At 40.4% G+C, this 19,459-nt stretch overlaps 1 protein-coding gene and 1 long non-coding RNA gene across 3 annotated transcripts in view; one reads left to right on the top strand and one right to left on the bottom strand.

The window, feature by feature from the left end:
- Positions 1-19,459, top strand: part of LOC110260251 — a 55,857-nt gene that overhangs the window by 33,924 nt on the left and 2,474 nt on the right. The window lies entirely within an intron of this gene.
- Positions 14,476-19,459, bottom strand: part of STK3 (serine/threonine kinase 3) — a 294,976-nt gene continuing 289,992 nt past the window's right edge. For both annotated transcript variants that reach the window (XM_005655350.3, XM_021089060.1), the window contains one exon: positions 14,476-15,843. In XM_005655350.3, the coding sequence (XP_005655407.3) occupies positions 15,685-15,843 (159 nt within the window). In that variant the 3' untranslated portion in view covers positions 14,476-15,684. The remainder of the gene's footprint in view (positions 15,844-19,459) is intronic.

Raw genomic sequence — 19,459 nt, 5'->3', positions numbered from 1 at the left:
TTAGGTGGTAGCTTAAGCTATTAATTTGAGATTTCTCTCTCTCTCTCTCTTTTTTTTTTTTTTTTTTTTGTAGAAGGCCTGTATCACTATAAACTTCCCTCTAAGAACTGCTTTTGTGGCATCCCATAGATTCTGTGGTTGTGTTTTCATTGTCATTTGTCTCAAAGTATTTTTTTTTATTTCCTTTTTGATTTCCTTGTTGGCCCATTGGTTTTTTAGTAACCTGTTTTTTAGTCTCCATATGTCAGTTTTTTTCTCATTTATTTTCCTGTCATTGATTTCTAGTGTCATGCCATTGTGATCAGAGAAGGTGCTTGAAATAATTTCTGTACTCTTAAATTTTTTGAGGTTAGTTTTGTGCCCCAGTATGTGGTCAGTCCTAGAGACTGTTCCCTGTGCACTTGAAAATAATGTGTATTCTGGTTCTTTTGGATGAAAAGTCCTGAAAATATCAATTAAGCCTAACTGTTCTATGGTACCATTTATGATCTCTCTTGCCTTATGGGGTTGTTTTTTTTTTTTTTTTTTTTGTCTAGAAGGTCTATTCATTGATGTGTGTATGGTCTTAAAGTCTCCTACTATTCTGTATTCCTATCAATTTCTCCTTTTATGTCTGTTAGTATTTGTTATATGTGTTTGGGTGCTCTTATATTAGGCGCATATGCTAACAAGAGTAATATCCTCTTCTTGAATTGATCCTTTGATCATTAAATAGTGTCCTTCTTTGTTGTTCTTTATGGCCTTTGTTTTAAAGTCTATTTTGTCTGATAGGAGTATCATGACTCCCATTTCCCTGTCATTTCCATTCACATGAAATGTCTTTTTCCATCCCCTCATTTTCAATTTATATATGTCCTTTGCTGGAAGGTGGGTCTCTTGTAAGCTGCGTATTGTAGGCTCTTGTTTTTTTATCCAGTCTTGTCACTATCTGTCTTAGGATTGGAGTGTTCAGTCCATTACATTTAAGGTCATTATTGATAATATCTATTTATTGCCATTTTAAGCCCTGTTTTTCGGTTGATTCTATGTGTCTCCTTTGTTCCTTTCTTTTTCTTTTTTTGGTTGGATGGTTTACTTTATGCTCATATCCTCTTTTTTGGGGGGAGGGGGGTAAATGTATTGTTTTTGATTTGTGGTTGCCCTGTTTTTCAAGTATGTTAACTCCTTTCTATACCTGCTTGCTCTAGCCTGATATTTATTATGAGTTGTTTTTTTTTTTGTTTTTTTTTGTTTTTTTTTTTTTTTTTTGTATGTGTGACTTTTATGGCTGCACCTGTGGCACATGGAGGTTCCCAGGCTGTAGCTGCCAGCCTACACCATAACCACAGCAATGCCAGATCTGAGCTGTGTCAGTGACCCACACCACAACTCATGGCAATGCTGGATTCTTAACCCACTGAGTGAGGCCAGGGACTGAACCTGAATCCTCATGGATGCTAGTCAGATTCGTTTCTGCTGAGCCATGATGGGAACTCCACTTTTTATGGCTTTGATGTCCTTTTTTACATCTTCATGTTTATCTTCTTGCTTCTCCTTGTATTTATCATTGCTTTCAACAATAGTTTTTGTTTTGTTTTGTTTTGTCTTTTTTGTTATTTATTTGGGCCACTCTGTGGCATATGGAGGTTCCCAGGCTAGGGGTCGAATCGGAGCTGTAGCCGCCAGCCTACGCCACAGCCACAGCAGTGTGAGATCCGAGCCAAGTCTACAACCTTCACCACAGCTCATGGCAACACCAGATCCTTTAACCCACTGAGCAAGGGCAGGGACCGAACCCGCAACCTCATGGTTCCTAGTCGGATTCGTTAACTACTGCGCCACGACGGGAACTCCCAATAGTTTTATTTTTTTTTCATTTTGATGTATATGCTAGCTTACTTTCCAGTTGTGATTTCTTCCATCGTATATCTTCTTACTTCTTTCCTATTTAGAGGAGATCTTTCAGTATTTGTTTTGAATGGGTTTAATGTTGCTGTATTTTTTTCAGTTTTTCTTTGAGAAATTTGTCTTTATTTCTCCTGTTTTAAATGATCTTGCTAGGTAGAGTGTTCTAGGCTGCTGATTTTTCCTTTTGGAACTTTGAATATATCTTGCCACTGACTTCCGGCCTGTAGTATTTCTGTAGAGAAATCAGCCGATAGGCTTTTGGGGGTTCCCTTATACTCTTTATTTTTCTCTTGCTGCCTTTAGATCCTTTTCTTTAAATTTTGCTATTGTTATTATATTAATGTATCTTGGTTTAGGTCTGTTTGGGTTCAACTTGTTTGGGGCCCTCTGTGCTTCCCATATCTTGATATCTGTTTGCTTTAGATTTGGAAAGTTTTCAGCCACTATTTCTTCAAATATAATTTCAATCCCCTTTTCTTTTTCTTCTCCTCCTGGAATCCCTATTGTGCATAGTTTGGCTTGCTTTATATTATCCCATAGATACATTGCTTTCATCTGTTTTCATTTGCTTTTCTGTGTGCTGTCCTAATTGGGTGATTTTCATTATTCTATCTTCTAAGTCACTTATTCATTCCTCTGCGTTATTCATTTTGCTATGTAGTACCTTTAACTAGGTTTGCATCTCTGCAAATGAATTTTCTGATTTTTCTTGGCTTGTCCTTATATTTCCTGTTCCTTTCTAAAGTAATCTGTGTTACTGTTGATATTTGTTTTTTTGTGTTTTGTTTTTTTGGTTTGTATTGTCTTTTTGCCTTTTCTAGTGCTGCTCCTGTGGCATATGGAGGTTCCCAGGCTAGGGGTCTAATCGGAGCTGTAGCCACTGGCCTACGCCAGAGCCACAGCAACACAGGATCCGAGCCGCATCTGTGACCTACACCACAACAGCTCATGGCAATGCCGGATCCTTAACCCACTGAGCGAGGCCAAGTATCGAACCCACCACCTCATGGTTCCTAGTCAGATTGGTTAACCCTGAGCCATGATGGGAACTCTTGTTGATATTTGTTCTTAATTCCTTCAGTCTTTTCGTTAGCTCTTTGAACTCGGTGTCTGTTAGACTTCAGAGGTCTGTTTCATTGTTTGCTCCTTCAGGTGAATTCTCCTGTTATTTTAACTGGGAATGGTTTCTTCTCTTAATTTGGCTTATATTTTTCTTATTATTTGAGTTTTAGGAAAGCAGTTATCTACTATTGTCTTGCAGGGCTCTGTATATGTGAAAGTGTCCCTGGGTAGTTTGTGAGGGCTTAGTATTTTCTTTGCGTGTGTGGACAGGGAGCTGCTTTTAATTTGGGTGCTTGCTGTCTCTTTCCTTAGTGTGTGCAGGCTGTTTTCACCTTGTTAGGGGGTGTGCTGGTGTATGGCCTGTGTATGTTTCCTGGGAGATGGGGACAATAGGTAAGGCCTATAGCCAGTGCCTGGTTGCAGGGTCTATGGCAGTGGTAAGGTGCCATGGGGAAGTGGGGGTGCATGCTGCTCCTTGTGGCAGATCCCTGTGCAGTGGCAGTGACCCTCAGGGATGTGGAGGTGGCACCCAGAGCAAAGCTTTGGCCATGGCAAGAGTGGGGGTGTGTGTCCCAGGGGAGTGAGCACAATGGGTGGTGCTTAGTTGCAGGGCCCTCCTCAGTGGTGACCCCTGAGGTGACTGGGTTCCCACCACCCAAGAGCCCACATGTGTTTAGTAAGGTGTTCCTATGTTGGTCCTGCCCCTCCTTCTCTCACTCTTCCCAAAATGGCGCCTTCTATTGTGGACCCTGGCCTCTTCCTGCCCTCTCTTGGATGTGGTACTCTGCTTCCCAACTCATTGGGTACCACTCCCTAGCCCCTCAGGCTGCCTCCATACAGTCAACCCTAGTCCTCTCTCAGAAACTGACCTCCAGTACCTGATTCTCAGTGCCCTGCCCCTGCCTGAGTGTCTCAGGCTGTGGTGTCCTGGGTGATGGTATCAGTGGTCTGTGTGGCTCTCTGCCCTCCTCAGTCCACCTGCTGTACTTTTCTCTGAGGCTTTGAGGATACCCCTCTGTCCCAGCTGATTTCCCCATCGGTTTGGTGGCCTCCCAGGATGTGGGTTCCTCTCCTCTTTCACTGCTTACTCTCCTGAGTGCTAGTCCTGTCCTTGTTCCTTTTTAAATCTTCCTTGCTCTCTTTTTTCCCCTTTTGCTCTATCCAGTTACATTGGGGGTTTCTTGCCCTTTGGGAAATCTGAGGTCTTCTTCAAGGATTTAGTAGATACTCTGTGCAAATCATTCTACATGTGTGTATATATATATTTTTTTGATATGTTTGTGGGGGAAGGTGAGCACCACTTTTTACTCCTCTGCCATCTTGATCCCACCTCTCTCTGATTTCTCTTTTTATGGCTGTAACTAGTTGCCTTATATATTGTGGTGCTCCTATGTTGGGAGCACATATATTTAACAATTGTTAAATCTTCTCAGGTTAATCCTTTGCTCATTACGTGGTGTCCTTCTTTTTCTTTTGTGACCTTCTTTATTTTAAATTCTCTTTTGGCTGATATGAGTATTACTACTCCAGCTTTATTTTGATTTCCATTTGCATGGAATATCTATTTCCATCTCCTCACTTTCAGTTTGTAAGTATCCCTAGAACGTAATGGGTCTCTTGTAGAGAGCATATATATGGGTCTCATTTTGTGATCCATTCAGCCAGTCTGTATCTTTTGGTTGGAGTGTTTAATCCATTTACAGTCAGTGTAATTTTGGATACGTGTGTTCTTATTGCCACTTTCTAAATTAGATTCAGTATTTTAGGTTTTTTTTCTTCCTCTGTACTCTCTTTTCCTGTGATTTGCTTACTGTCTTTAGTGTTGTATTTGTTTGGCTTTTTGTTTTTATGTGTATTTGTATTGTAGATTTTGGTTTGAGGTTCCCATTAGATTTTGATATAGCAGTCTGTAGTGTACAGAATTGTTTCTGGTTGCTGACCTCTTAATTTCAAATGAATTTTCAATGTCTTGCATTTGTCTTCTCCTCATGTATTGCTAGTTTTGATTTTGTTAGGGTGGCAGGGAGGAAGGAGGCAGAGGCTGGAGCAATGAGTTCACAAGCGGGGCTTATTGACCAATAGAGTGACTGGGAGCACTGAGCAAGTAAAACTCAGCCCCCCCCCCCCATTGGGAGAGAATCAGATTATATAGGCAGGGAGTCATGTGCTGAGTGCTATGGGTCTGGGATGGCAGTTGAGATCATGGTATAAAATTTAACTTTCTCCTCGGGGCTCTCTCTGTCTTTGGAAAGTCACCCACTTCATGGGCTTGGTTGTTTTGTCTGTGGAGGTCCAATAAAGTGGAGACTGTAGGTCTGGGTCTGGGTGGGTCAGTGAGTCATGTGGACTTACTCTTTTTTAGGCCTTCCATTTAGTTTCCACCTAAGATATATCATTTGTCATTGGGTTATTTCCTACTTTTATATTATGATTGCCTTTACCAGTGAGCTTTCTCAGTTATAGTTTTCTTATTTCTAGTTGTGGCCTTTTCTGTCTAGAGAAGTTTTTCTAGTATTTGTTGTAAAGCTTGTTTGGTGGCGTTGAATTCTCTTATCTTTTGCTTGTCTATAATGCTTTTGATTTGTCCTTCAAATCTGAATGAGAGCCTCGTTGGGTAGAGTATTCTTGGTTGGAGTCCCCCCCCCGCCTTTCATTACTTTAAGTATATTGTGCCACTCCCTACTGGCCTGCAGAGTTTCTGCTCAAAAAGCAGTTGTTATCCTTATGGGGATTCCCTTGTATGCTATTTGTTGCTTTTCCTTTGTGACTTTTAATGCTCTTTTTCTTGTATTTAATTTTGTCAGTTTGATTAGTATTGGCTCTGTGTGTTTCTGCTTGGATTTATCCTGAATGGGATTCTCTGTGCTTCCTCAACTTGAGTGTTTCCTTTTCCTTATTAGGGACGTTTTCAGCTATAATCTCTTCAAAGATTTTCTCTGGCCTCTTCTTCTCATGGTTACCTGTATGATACGAATTTTGGTACATTTAATGTTGTCCCAGAGGCCTCTTAGACTCTCCTCAATTCTTTTCACTCTCCTTTTCTTTATTCTTTTCTGTGGCACAGATTTCCACCACCCTGTCTTCCACCTCACTTATTCACTCTTTGCCTCCATTATCTGCCATTGATTCTTTCTAGTGTATTTTTCATTTCAGATATTGTGATACTCATCCTAGTTTTGTTCTTTAAATCTTCTAGCTCTGTTAAACATTTCTTTTTTTTTTTTTTTTTTGGTCTTTTTTTTTTTGTTGTTGTTGTTGTTGCTATTTCTTGGGCCGCTCCTGCGGCATATGGAGGTTCCCAGGCTTGGGGTTGAATTGGAGCTGTAGCCACCGGCCTACGCCAGAGCCACAGCAACGTGGGATCTGAGCCGCGTCTGCAACCTACACCACAGCTCATGGCAACGCCGGATCGTTAACCCACTGAGCAAGGGCAGCGACCGAACCCACCACCTCATGGTTCCTAGTCGGATTCGTTAACCACTGCGCCACGACGGGAACTCCTGTTAAACATTTCTTATCACCTCTCCATCTGTGCCTCCATTCTTTTTCTGATATTTTGGATCATCTTTACTTTGATCACTCTGAATTCTTTTTTCCAGTAGATTGCCCATCTCCTTTTCATTTAATTGTTTTTGTGCACTTTTATCTTGTTCCTTTTTCTGAAGCTATTTCTTTGTCATCTCCTATTGTCTAACTTTCTATGTTTGTGGTCCCCTGTATAGATGTAGCAGCTGGTCCCCTGTTCTGGAGTTCTTGGCAGTGGTGGTGGCTCACATGTACCCAGAGGATGTGATATGAGCAGTGATAATACAGTGTTTCTCCTGGATTCAGTTGGCTACTAGGGTTCATGGTTCACTGGACTGCTTTTGTAGCAGGTGCCAGCATTCCATTACCAGGCAGCTGTCAGGATAGTTTCCTGTAGCTGGCAATATCAGCAGCTGCTCCTGTAGTCCCTCCCTTTGCCAGTAAGGTTCTCTGGACTTCTCTCTTTAGTCGTGGCAACAGACACTGTTCCCTTGGTACCTCCCCTGGCTGGGCCACTTGCAGGAGAGCTCTCTGAAGCTGTGAGTTTGGGCACCATTCCTGCAGTCAATCCCTTTGCTGGGCTGCTTGTAGGAGCACTCCGTGTAGCCCCAAGGGCAGGAGCTGCTCTTTAGCTATTACTAGGCAGTGCTCTGTTGACACACAGGGTATGTGCGCTGTTCCAGCGGTCAGTCCTTTTGCTGGGCTGCTCTTGGGAGTGCTCTCTAAAGCCCCAAGGTGAGAGGCTTCTCTCCAGCTGTTGCTAGGCAGCACCTGCTCAAAGTGCTCAAAGTGGGAGCTGGAGCACGTGGTGTGCATAGGGAACAAGGCTGTGGTGGTGGATCCCACCCTTTCCTTCCTGCACCCCTAAACAATGTTGCCTGGCATTCAAGCCCATCTGGGTTTCCTCAGTTTACACCCTACAAAATGATCACCCTAGACTCTAGTTCCTCCAGGCTGTTACCATGCAGCCAATTCCAGTTTTCTTTTACCTGCATAGCCAGCCCCTGTTCTCTCTCCCCGTCCCTGAGTCTGATCTCTAAAGTCCAAAGTTTGATTTCCCAAGCCCTGCCCATACCAGCAAGTGGTTGGGAAGTGCAGGGCACTAGCACTGACCATTCGTGGAGGTCTGTTTCCATTTTAATTGCTTCAAACTGATTGTTCTGTTCTCCTTCAAGACTCTAAAATTTCTCCGTTGTTCCAGCTGATCTTCCCACTGGTGGAGGCACTTCGCAGGGTGCAGGAGCTTTTCTTATTCCCAGCTCCCTCCTAGGGGTCCCATTCCACTTTCTTGCTCATGTTTTTTCTTTTGTCCTGCTCAGCTGAGTGAAGATTTTTCTTGCTCTGTCAGGATCCTGAGATTTTTTTGCCAGTGTTCATCAAAATTTCCATGCAAATCGTTCCACAGGTAGATGTATTTTTGATGTATTTGTGAGAGCAGGTGAGTTTCACATTGTACTACTATGTCATCTTTTCTCCATCCCGTCCTCATTTCTTTTCATTCTTGTTTCTTTATTCTGTTCTGCATCAGTGATTTCCATCAGTTTGTCATCTACCTTGCTTATTCTGCCTCCTGTATTCTGCTGTTGGTCCCTTCTAGTGAATTATTTCAGTTATTGTGTTTTCATCTCTGCTTGTTTAAACTTAAAACTTACATTTCTTTGTTAAATGTTTCTTATAATTTATTGATACTTGCTTCCAAGTTTTTTTCTGAGGTTTTTGATCATCTTTACTGTCATTACTCTGAAGTCTTTTTCATGGAGGTTGCTTATCTCCAGTTCACTTAGCTGTTTTTCTGGGGTTGTCTTGTTCCTTCATCTGGCTCATATTTTTCTGCCTTTTTATTTTGTATGGTTTTTTGTGTGGTCTCCTTTTTGCAGGCTACAGGGTTGTAGCCTCTCTTGCTCCTGGTGTCAACCCCTTTGTGGGTGAATTTGATACAGGGGCTTGTTGCAGGCTTTCTGATAGGGGGTACTGGTACCTGCCCACTGGTAGGTGGGGCCACCTACCTGATGGGTGGGGCTTTGACTCTGGGTGTAATTAGAGGCAGCTGTGTGCCTGGGAGGACTTTAGGCAGCCTGTTTGCTGATGGGTGGGGCAGTGTTCCCATCCTGTTTGTTGTTCGGCTTGGGGCTTCTCAGCACTGATGGGTGGGGTCACATTTTTCCAAAATGGCAGCCTCTGGGGCAGCTCAGGCAAATGATTATTCCCTGGGACCTCCATCTCCAATGTCCTGCCCCCACAGTGAGCCACAGCCACCCCCTGCTTTCTCCAGAGACCCTCTAAGATCACAGGTAGGTCCGAATTGGATTCTATGGAGTCCTCCTTTTCCCTGGGACCCAGTGCCCATGAAACTCTGTGTGCATCCTCCAAGAGTGGAGTTTCTGTTTCCCGGAGTCCTGTGGAGCTCCTGTGGTCAAGAACTACTGGCCTTTACCACCAGATGCTCTGGTCAAGACCCACTGGCCTTTACCACCAAATGCTCTGGTCATTCTTCCTCTCAATGCCAGACCCCCAAGCTGGGAAACCTGATGTGGGGTTCAGAACTTCCACTCCTATGGGAGAGCCTTTGTGATATAGTTATTTTCCAGTCTGTGGGTCCCCCACCTGGTAGGTCTGGGATTGCTTATATCTTGACAACACCATGTGGCTTGTCTTTGGTTGTAAGATACCTTTCTTGGTAGCTTCCACTCTACTTTGTTGATGGTTGTTCAGCCAGTTGGTTGTAATTTTGGTGTTTTTGTGAGAGGAGGTGAGCTTAAGTCCTTTTATTCCACTGTCTTGTCTCTGAATCCTATCTTTAATTTTTGTCAATTTGATTGGTATGTGCCTCACTGTGTTTCTCCTTGGGTTTATCCTGAATGGGATTCTTTGTGCTTCCTCATCTTGAGTGTTCCCTTTCCTATGTTAGGGAAATTTTTAGCCGTAATCTCCTAAAATATTTTCTCAGGCCTGTTTCTCTTTCCATTCTTCTTATGTGACCTGTGTAATGTGATGTTGGTACATTTAATGTTGTCCACGAAGTCTTTTAGACCGTTCTCATTTATTTTCATTTGTTTTTCTTTATTCTCTTCTCTGGCAGTGATCTCTACAACTTTGTGTTCTGGCTTACTTGTTTACTCTCCTGCCTCATTTATTCTGCTGTCGATGCCTTCCAGTGTATTTTTCATGTCAAGTTGTTTTTTTTCATCTCTCTTTGCTCTGTTTATCTTTGTCTTCTCTTTGTTAAACATTTCTTGTAGCTCCTTTGTCTGTGATGCCATACTTTCCTGAGATCTCAGATCGTCTTTACTGTCATTACTCTGAGTTCTTTTAGGTAGATTGCCTGTTTCCTTTCTCTTAGTTTTTCTTCTGGCTTTTTATCTTGTTCCTCCACCTACATATTTCTCTGCCATCTCATTTTGTCTAACGTCTTGTGGTCTCCTTTCTGCAAGCTGTTTCTGTAGTCTGCCCCCTGGTGGGTGAAGCTGGATCTTGTTCTAGTAGGCTGGGCCTGTCAAGGGGGGTGTTTAGAGGTAGCTGTGGGCTCTGAAGAACTTCAGGCAGCCTGTGTGCTGGTGGGTGTGGCTATATTCCCACCCTCTTGGTTGTTTGGGCTGAGGTATCCCAGCACTGGAGCCTGCAGGCTATCAGGTGTGGCCAGTTCTTGGTGCCAAAATGGCAATATTTGGGTGAACTAATGCTGGTCAGTATTCCCAGGGGCCTCACCAACCAGTGTCTTCCCCACCACAGTGAGCCACAGCCAACACCTCTCTGCCCAGGAAACATTCCAAAACCTGCATGTAGGTCTATCCCAGGCTCCTATGGAGTCACTGCTTTTCCCTGGGTCCCAGTGCATGTGAAAACTTGTGTGTTCCCTCCAAAGATGGAGTCCCTGTTTCCCCCGGTCCTGAGGCACTCCTGTGCTTGAACTACACTGGTTTTCAAAGCCAAATGCTCTGGGGCTCCTCCTCCTGATGCCAGACCCTTAGGCTAGGGAGCCTGGTGTGGGGCTCAGAATTCTGTGGGAGAACCTGTGATATAATTATTTCCTAGTTTGTGGGTCACCTACCCAGAGGGTATGGGGTTTGATTATAGCACGAAAGTGCCACTCCTACTGTCTTGTGGCCTCTTCTTTGTCTTTGGATGTAGACTATCATTTTTGGTAGGTTCTAGGTGTTTTTTTTTTTTTTTTTTTTTTTTCCTGTCAGTGTGTTCAGTAGTTAGTGGTTTTGGTGTTTTTGTGAGAGAAGCTTTAGTCTTTCTACTCTGCCATCTTGTTTCTGATAGCTCTCTTAAAAGTTTATTTATTTATTTATTTGTCTTTTTGCCATTTCTTGGGCTGCTCCTGTAGCATATGGAGGTTCCCAGGCTAGGGGTCTAATCAGAGCTGTAGCCACCGGCCTATGCCAGAGCCACAGCAACGTGGGATCTGAGCCGTGTCTGCAACCTACACCACAGCTTACGGCAATGCCGGACCCTTCACCCACTGAGCAAGGCCAGGGATCGAACCCGCAACCTCATGGTTCCTGGTCGGATTCATTAACCACTGAGCCACGACGGGAACTCCCTTAAAAGTTTATTTTTAAGCTAATGTCTATGTGCCGTATGCTAGGAACTTTAAGTATTTTTGATGTACTAGAACATTTGGGTTTCACAGTGCTGCATTATTACAGATGAAGAAATTGAAACACAGATTGGTTATTCCCACCCAGGGAAACAAACATGTAAGGAAGGAGCTGGGATTTGAACTCAGATAATTTAGCTTCTGAGGCCATGCACCTTCCACTATGCTTACTAATGTTTCTCTAAAGTACTCATTATCAAAGACAGATGTTAGTAAGGAAGAGACTGTATGTTTTAGTTAACAGAAAACCTGGCTTTCAAGGCATGAGAACTCCAAGTGTATCCTAGCGAAGGGAAAAAAACACCTTTTTATACAAGTCGTCTTGGAAATGAAGTAAATGCACACTGCTTTTTTCTCCTACATTTCAGAGAATAGTTTCCATTGAAATGGAGAAAAGGTTAAGATCAGCTAACGAAGGTCCTAAGTTTTTAATTGAAAGCTTCTCTTTCCAAGACAGATCAGCAGGCAGGCTTAGCAACTGCGTCCAGCAATTCTAAAGGCAGACCTGCTGTATTCATTAGGCAACGTGGTCTCATGGAAAAAGTAGATTTTGGAGACAGACAGATGGGAGTTTCAAGCTCATGTTGGCATTGACTAGATTTGTGATCTCATTTAATCTCTCCAATCCTGTCTTTTCTGAGAAAAAGACCATGCATGCATCTTATTGCAAAGGTTTGAGATAATATATAAAGTTTGTGGTGTAGTAGATGCTCAAAAATTGGTTGTTACTATTGTTCTTATTACCATGATTACCTGGCTGTAAGGAAAAGGATTAGTCTATATGATGAATGATGACAATTTTGTTATTTGAGCTAACTGCATGCCATGAAACTTTATTTACTACCAATTAAATCTAATATCCTATGGGGAAGTATTATGGATAAATACCAAGTTTCTGATTTTAGGTGTCTTACAATCTAGTAATAAGAGTTTGGAAGCAGTTTGGTTTGGTGGAAGGACTCAGAAGCAGTAAAGCAAGATGAGGTCATGTCACTTGGGACATGTTGCAGGTCTTGAATGGCAGGGGGCAGAGTTCATTCTTAACTCTGTAGTCAAAATTGTGTAAAGAGTGGCCCAGAAAAATCAGAGTTTTAACTTAGGGAGCTTAATCAAATGAAAAAAAAAAAAAAAAAGTGGTGGTAGGAAGTCTGGCTAATGCTATGGTCCAGTGTGAGAAAAGCAGTAGACTTGGAGCTGTTTTTCTAAGGTTGGTGGACGAATTGAGTTGATCATTTTCTTTCTCTCTTGGGAGCTTTTTATGATGCAAGGAAGTGCTTGGCTGAGGTCGAAGGTGTTTTGTGTGGATGTGGAAAAGGGCGAAGCTGGTGGTCTCCCTGGATAAGCATCAGATGACCCAACTAAGGCATATAAATACTCTTGGGTATAGATCTTTTTTTTTTTTTTTTTTTTTGCTCAAATAGCAAAAAAAAGTTCTCTCATTAGACCCCAGATTCCTGGACTTTTGGGCAGATAAAATCTAGTATACCAAAGTAACATTTTGATGAAATATCTAATTAAATGCTTATACTTAGTAAGTTTAGTAGTGCAGTGTAAGTATTTTTTAAAAGTATTCTATTTAGACTATTGTATCATCAGTATTTCTAGGATTTATTTTAATCATTAATCTTTAATATACAGGATAGGAAATAAAAATAGAATGTGTCAGTAATTTGAAAAGACTTCCTGTGACTAAGTTAAAAACATCTTATAAATATATAATTTTTGCTAGAGAAGCTACATATCCTTCAGTGAGTAGAGAGTGATTTTAATCCCTGGGGATGTGAGTCAGTAAATAGGCAGAAGAAAGGAATTCCAAAGTACTGTGTAATTATTTTGAAATTCATTTAAATATTTTATACATTTTCTTGTCCAATTTATATTGGTCAAATTAGCTTATATTTTGAACATAAAACTATGCTAAAATAAGCTAAGTGTATTGTAAGTAAAATGAGTCATCTAAGTTCATTAAATCAAAGAAGAGATTTTCTCATCTATAGGACAACACATACAGTGATGCTGGTTTTCAGCAAGATGATAACCCTTACTCATTAACTTCAATTACATTTACAATACTGTATCTATGCAAGGACGGGGGTGTGCAGAAAGTACACTCACCTATTTTTGGAATGTTCTCAGCAGCCAAGGTTAAAATAGTTAAGAGGCTTCTTTTTAAACTCATTGAAGTAACAGAAAACTCTTTCCTAAGAATAACCATTAATCATGGCTGACCTAGACTTGAAGATTTTTCTCATGGCTTTTGGTTCTTCAAAACTTTAAATTCCTATTTTTGATTGGTGGCGGGTAGAGTGAGAAGATGGGAAAAATTTAAGACAGATTATCTAAAAATGTTCTGGATAAAGGGGTGTGTGTATAATGATAAATATAACAGTAACAACTTTATATAAAGTATTTACATAAAAATTGGGATTGGAACATGGGATATTATTAAAAGGCAGACTCTTATTGAGCCTATTAGTAATAAATTGTCTAGTTGAGCAAACTGGAGCAAAATCATCTTCATAGGTTTCTTGTCATTTCATTTAGGTGGTTTTACTTGGATGATAGCAAATCAGTCATTTGATTTCATCAAATTTGGTGAGGTATTAGGCAATTCTGAAAAGAAAAGCAATTAAGAAACAGAAATAAAGGGTGGGCTGTTTGATTGACTCCCCTGACTGCCCCAAACAGATGTAGCTGAAGTATATGTTGTAAATTCAGTTTTCATATTTTAATAACTTATAAAAATTTCAATATTTTCCACTATTTTAATGATCTTATAATTTGTATCCAGTTACACAGTTTACTAGTTGTAAGGACTCAACACAGCAAAAGAAACACTACTCCAGGCATTACCTGGGGCACAATGCCATTTTATTTTATTTTAGTTTTATTTTTGCTTTTTAGTGAAAATGGAACCTCCATGGCATACGGAGGTTTCTAGGCTAGGGGTTTGAATCAGAGCTGTAGCCTCTGGCCTACACCACAGCTCACAGCAACACTGGATCCTTACCCATCAAGTGAGGCCAGGGCTCAAACCTGCAACCTCATGGTTGCTAGTTGGATTTGTTTCCACTGCGCCACAACGGGAACTCCCCAACGCTGCCATTTTGGAGAACAGAAGTTTCCAGAGATGACACACCTCCTGAGGTAGTCATTAGTGAGCCTGTCAGCATGTGGTGAGCACTGATGTTACAGCTTTGTCAGCAGGGTCCCTGGGTATGAAAGATGGGAGCAGGGCACACAAGTGCCAAATAACCTGGCTAGCGGTAAGCCACTGAAGGGTTCAGAGTTGTTATCACAGCATAATCTAGCCTGTCCAGACAAATATACCTTCCTTGCCCTGGAAAAGACAGAATCCAGGTCATGAGTTTTTTAAAAAAAGATACAGAGATGAAATGTGTTGGGTGGCACAGTAAAATTTATTTGTCTTTATGATTTACATGTAGTAATTAAACACACAAAAGAACAAACGCTGTCAAGATGGCCATATGTAGCTTAGGAAAATGACTGGTCCCAGTTCAATCATGCAAATGTTCATTCAGCTTAGAAATGAGTTTCTTTTTAATAGTTTTAATCTTTATCAGTCCCCAAGGCTTGCACAGTTCAGTACAAATGTTTCTGCTATTTTGCTATCATCAGGCACATGATGTTTACCAATTCCCAGGAAATAAATGAAATCAACAAAAATGTCTGGTGACAACTGAGCACATTTTCACAGAAAAAATGTCATGAGCTTATTACAATTTGATACAGTTTAGCTATGAGACCTACACATGAAACAATATTCACAATTACATTTGTCTTAAGGAATTATTTCTTTTAAAAAATTTACCATGCTTTTTTGTGCAAGGGTTCCATTGATTTCTTTGGTTTTAAACATTACAGCTCTGTCTGACCTAAATATATATAGTTTTATTTGTACCAAGCATCAAAAATAAAAAATTAAAACTTCAGAAGGTAAAAATGGAATTATTGCTTCTGTATAAAAAAATGCCTGGGCCCTTTGGGTACTATTGCTATTATTGCTTTGCTTCTATTGGAAAACTATCCTGGAAATGAAAGCATGTACCCCAGAGCTCCCTGCTTACAGTATAATTGGGTTGTTCATTATCATCTAGTAATAGTCCCTGCCTTCACCAAAGCTATCCTGATCTTGTCCTTAAAAAACAAAACAAGGTGAAATAGCATAAATAAATAAGTTTACCTAAAGGGATACAATAAATAGGCTAATAGAAAAGAATAAAGAATACTGTAACATAAAGCCCTTCGGTGCTGTACAATTACACAACAGCTTTGGATTTTCAAGGTTTCTAAACACAGCCTTCGTTTTAAAACACAGTTTTAGTACTGGTATGCAGCTGACAGATGTAGAGAACACCATTTCTGCTGTTTTCATTATTTAAAAAATGAAAACACAGTGGATACAGTATTAAATTCTGTCTTTGGGGAATTTACCTGGGTTTGTACCATCGTCAGTTTTTGACTGCTGCCTGGTTGTAGAGCACGGATCTTAAGAGATTGAAAAAGATAGCATAATACCCCTTCAATTCTTAGTGGTTTCTTGGTCTCCAGAACAGTCATAGAAACAAACAGAGGAGAAATTAGATTCAAAAGTTCTGCTGCCTTCTTTTCTTGGCATCCATCGCATCCAGAATGGGTTGTCTTTTCGCAGTGTATCTCTGACGGAGCTCTTCTATTTCTCGCTCCATCATGGGGTCCAGCGCTTTTAACCGCATCTGTAGTTCTTCTAAACTTAGATTTTTTAACTGAGTGTAAGGAAAAAAAAGTAATAATTATCTATAATGGGTTAAAGTCTAATGAATTTTAGCAGGAATATTTCAACTCTTTACATCATCTTTGAAATATGGCTCAACAATTAAAACATGAATTCTTTCCTTGAAGAATCAGGAAGCCACATCTTGCGAGAAAGAACCTCAAGTAATTTGCAATGAAACAGTAAAACAAAAACAAAAAAAAACCCTTCTGCTTTTAGGAAAGAACAAATGAGAAAAATAAGCTAACAAAAATGTGTGTTTAAAAAAGGCAGAAAGATACATCCACCATTGTCACCAAACAGACTTTCTGGCTAAGTTGGGGATGTATTCCCTCTGATCTCGCACAGCCTCGCCAGCTGTGGAGCGCTACAGCAATCACAGATACTTGCAGAGATCCCCCAAGAATGTGACAAGACTGAATACAGCTTAAATTGACTGCTCTAGCCTGCATTTTACCAAAGGCTTAAATTTTAAGCACTTGGTTAATCAGAAAATTAAATGATCCAGAATACTTTTACCCCAAGCATTTTGATAGAATAGGGCTTATGATTCAAAATAACCTAAATCTAGTACAAACAGTGCCATGTAAGTTCTGACATGGGGCTTGGCCAATTTGAAAGTGAAATACTTCTCACATGTTCACTGTATACATTATACAGTAATGGTATGATTTGACTGAATGATTTAGTTTTATTGTGCTAGCTTCTGGGGATACCACCAGCGCATCCTTTACTGGTTTTCTGTGTAACAACAGAAGGCAGGCCTCATGTCCTGTGTGAATGGGAGATAAAATCTGTTCGATGTAACAGGATCTATGGCATCCTGAGATTTATTGTATTTATTTATATGTCAAGTCAGTAAGATACGGGTTATCTCCTGATAAACATATTTTAGGGATACTGCCTCAGGGCTCATAGGATGCCCTGAAATATATAACCTAACACTTTTAACAACAACAACAAAAAAAATCCAGAACTCTTGTCTCCTTCAGAAACTGACTCTTAAAGCAATGGGGGCAGGCAGGTAATTAAAAAAAATCTGTTAAAGCACAATGATTTACCGTTTGCTATTACTTATCTTGGTAGGAACTGTAAGAGAGTAAAGAAGTACTATTTCCTTGCCTTGAGAAACTTACAAATTAGTTGTAAGATTAGCAACTATAACTTTTAAGGATTGATGCAAGACCTTAAGTCCTATTTTATGTGGTACAGATGACAGTGAGAGATTCTTAAATCCATGAATAAGCTTCTTGTGCAAAATTATGCATGTTCTCGTGTACATCTTCCTGAAGGAAGCATCCATTGTTTTTTGTTTTTTAAAAAAAGATTTTAAAGATTCCTGATTAAAAAAAGAAATGACCCTTGCCTTAAATGTAATGGAGAGAGGCTTCCTTTAGGGCATGGGGACTGAGGGAGATGCCTGAGCAGTGAGCAGGGCCCTAGGAGTAGGCCTTGCCATGCTGAGGAGGAAGGAAAAGAGGACAGGAGACTCGGGGCTGGTGGAGCCTGGGAAGCCAGGCAAAGCAGGGTGTGGGTTCAGGGACCATGATCAACCATGGAGCAGGAAATTACATGAGAGTAATCTAGGCTGGGTTTTAGTATGATAAAACCTGCGGCTTATAGTTTGTTTTCAAAAGGGAACTGTCTTTGGTTATTTAATGAGCCAAGCCAGAAAACATTCTCAATTACCTTACAGTCATATGTTAATTTTAACCCAAAGTAGCGTTTTTCGCTTGATCCTCCACCTCATTCATCATACCTTGCCCTAAGTGACTCTTGGTTCCAAAAAATCAAATCTCTTCTCAACTGAAAAAGATTTGTTGCCACTGAGGATACTGAAAAGTATGAGTCACAGGCTCTGAAGGAAATTCAAAAGAGGAGTTCCAAAAATATAAGAATGACAGTGTTACGGGAAGTAGTGCATCAGCTCCCAGCATGACGGCTCTGAAGGTCACTATCACCTGCTTGGTGTATGAGGAGTTTTGCTATGAATATAAAATATGCTGTTATTTTTCAGTTAAACATCACTGAAAGAACCTAACTTACCATGTTATACTATTACATACATTTAATATAAAATGCATAATATCATAATACCATCACTAATTTTTTTTTTTCTTTTTGGGCCACACCCATAGTATATGGAAGTTCCCAGGCTAGGGGTTGAGCTGGAGCTGCAGCTGCTGGCCTACACCTTGGCCATAGCAACATGGGATCCAAGCCACATCTGTGACCTATGCCACAGCTCTCGGCGATTCCAGATCCTTAACCCACTGAGCAAGGCCAGGGATTGAACCCATGTCCTCTTGGGTTTTTTAACCTGCTCAACCACAACAGAAACTCCTGACTTGAAACTTTCTGAACCACAGAAAGAAAGAGGTGACAGTGAAACGAACAGCCAATAGAGACCTGCCTAGGTGCTGCCTACATAAAGGTCCAATTCCACTTCTTTACTTCTGTTATCTTTCTAATCTCTGAAAATCTATATAACTTTCATATATTAAACACCACAATTTAGTATTTGATTTCTAGAGTCATGTAATATAATTGATTTTTATGCATTAGGTTTGATGTCTACTCCAGGTATTCCAACAATATTTAAGCTTTTGAGCTGTACACACACCTAGAAACCATTAAATTATACTGTTAAATATCAGGACACAAAGGTGGGTAAATAAACAGGAATATAGAATAAAAGACTCAATAGGTTATTCTATAATTAAGAGAAATAATATCATACAAAGCAAAACATTTTTGTGTTAAGATACTCCTGTAAATATTTTATTCTACCTTATTGGGGAAAATTGCCAATAGTTTATAAATTTTTTATTACAGTAATGGACTGAATTCAGGGAAAGAAGCTACTTAGAAGAAAAGTTTTCCTTCTCTAATAAACTTTTATATTTTCAATAGGTAGAAATTATGAAAAATAGGTCTGTGATGTTGGCAGACCATTAGCTGGCACTGTTAGGAAATCAGGTGTTCCATAGAGTAAATTTATGAAGTATCTGAATCTTAGTTCTTTAAGTGATAAAACTGTTTCAACTATTTTTTACATTTTTATTTTTTCCATTCTAGTTTACAGTGTTCTGTCAATTTTCTTTCTTTTTCTTTTTTTTTTGTCTTTTTGTCATTTCTTGGGCCACTCCCATGGCATATGGAGGTTCCCAGGCTAGGGGTTGAATGGGAGCCATAGCCACTGGCCTACGCCGGAGCCACAGCAACGCAGGATCCGAGCCGCATCTGCGACCTACACCACAGCTCACGGCAACGCTGGATCGTTACTGAGCAAGGGCAGGGACCGAACCCACAACCTCATGGTTCCTAGTTGGACTTGTTAACCACTGTGCCATGACGGGAACTCCCAATTTTCTACCATACAGCAAAGCGACCCAGTCACACACACATAAATATATATATTCATTTTCTCACATTGTCCTCCATCATATATATCTATAGTGTGTGTGTATATACATTCTTTTTCTCACATTATCTTCCATCATGCTCCATTGCAAGTGACTAGATATACCTCCCAGTGCTATATACAGCAGGTCAACTATTTTTAACAAAATCTTTACAGAGTATTTTACAGAATATGCTGCTTTCTA

The sequence above is a fragment of the Sus scrofa genome, chromosome 4 (assembly GCF_000003025.6).
Source record: "Sus scrofa isolate TJ Tabasco breed Duroc chromosome 4, Sscrofa11.1, whole genome shotgun sequence".
NCBI lineage: Eukaryota > Metazoa > Chordata > Mammalia > Artiodactyla > Suidae > Sus > Sus scrofa.
The sequence above is the reverse complement of the archived record's forward strand: the minus strand, read 5'-3'. Positions and strand labels throughout refer to the sequence as shown.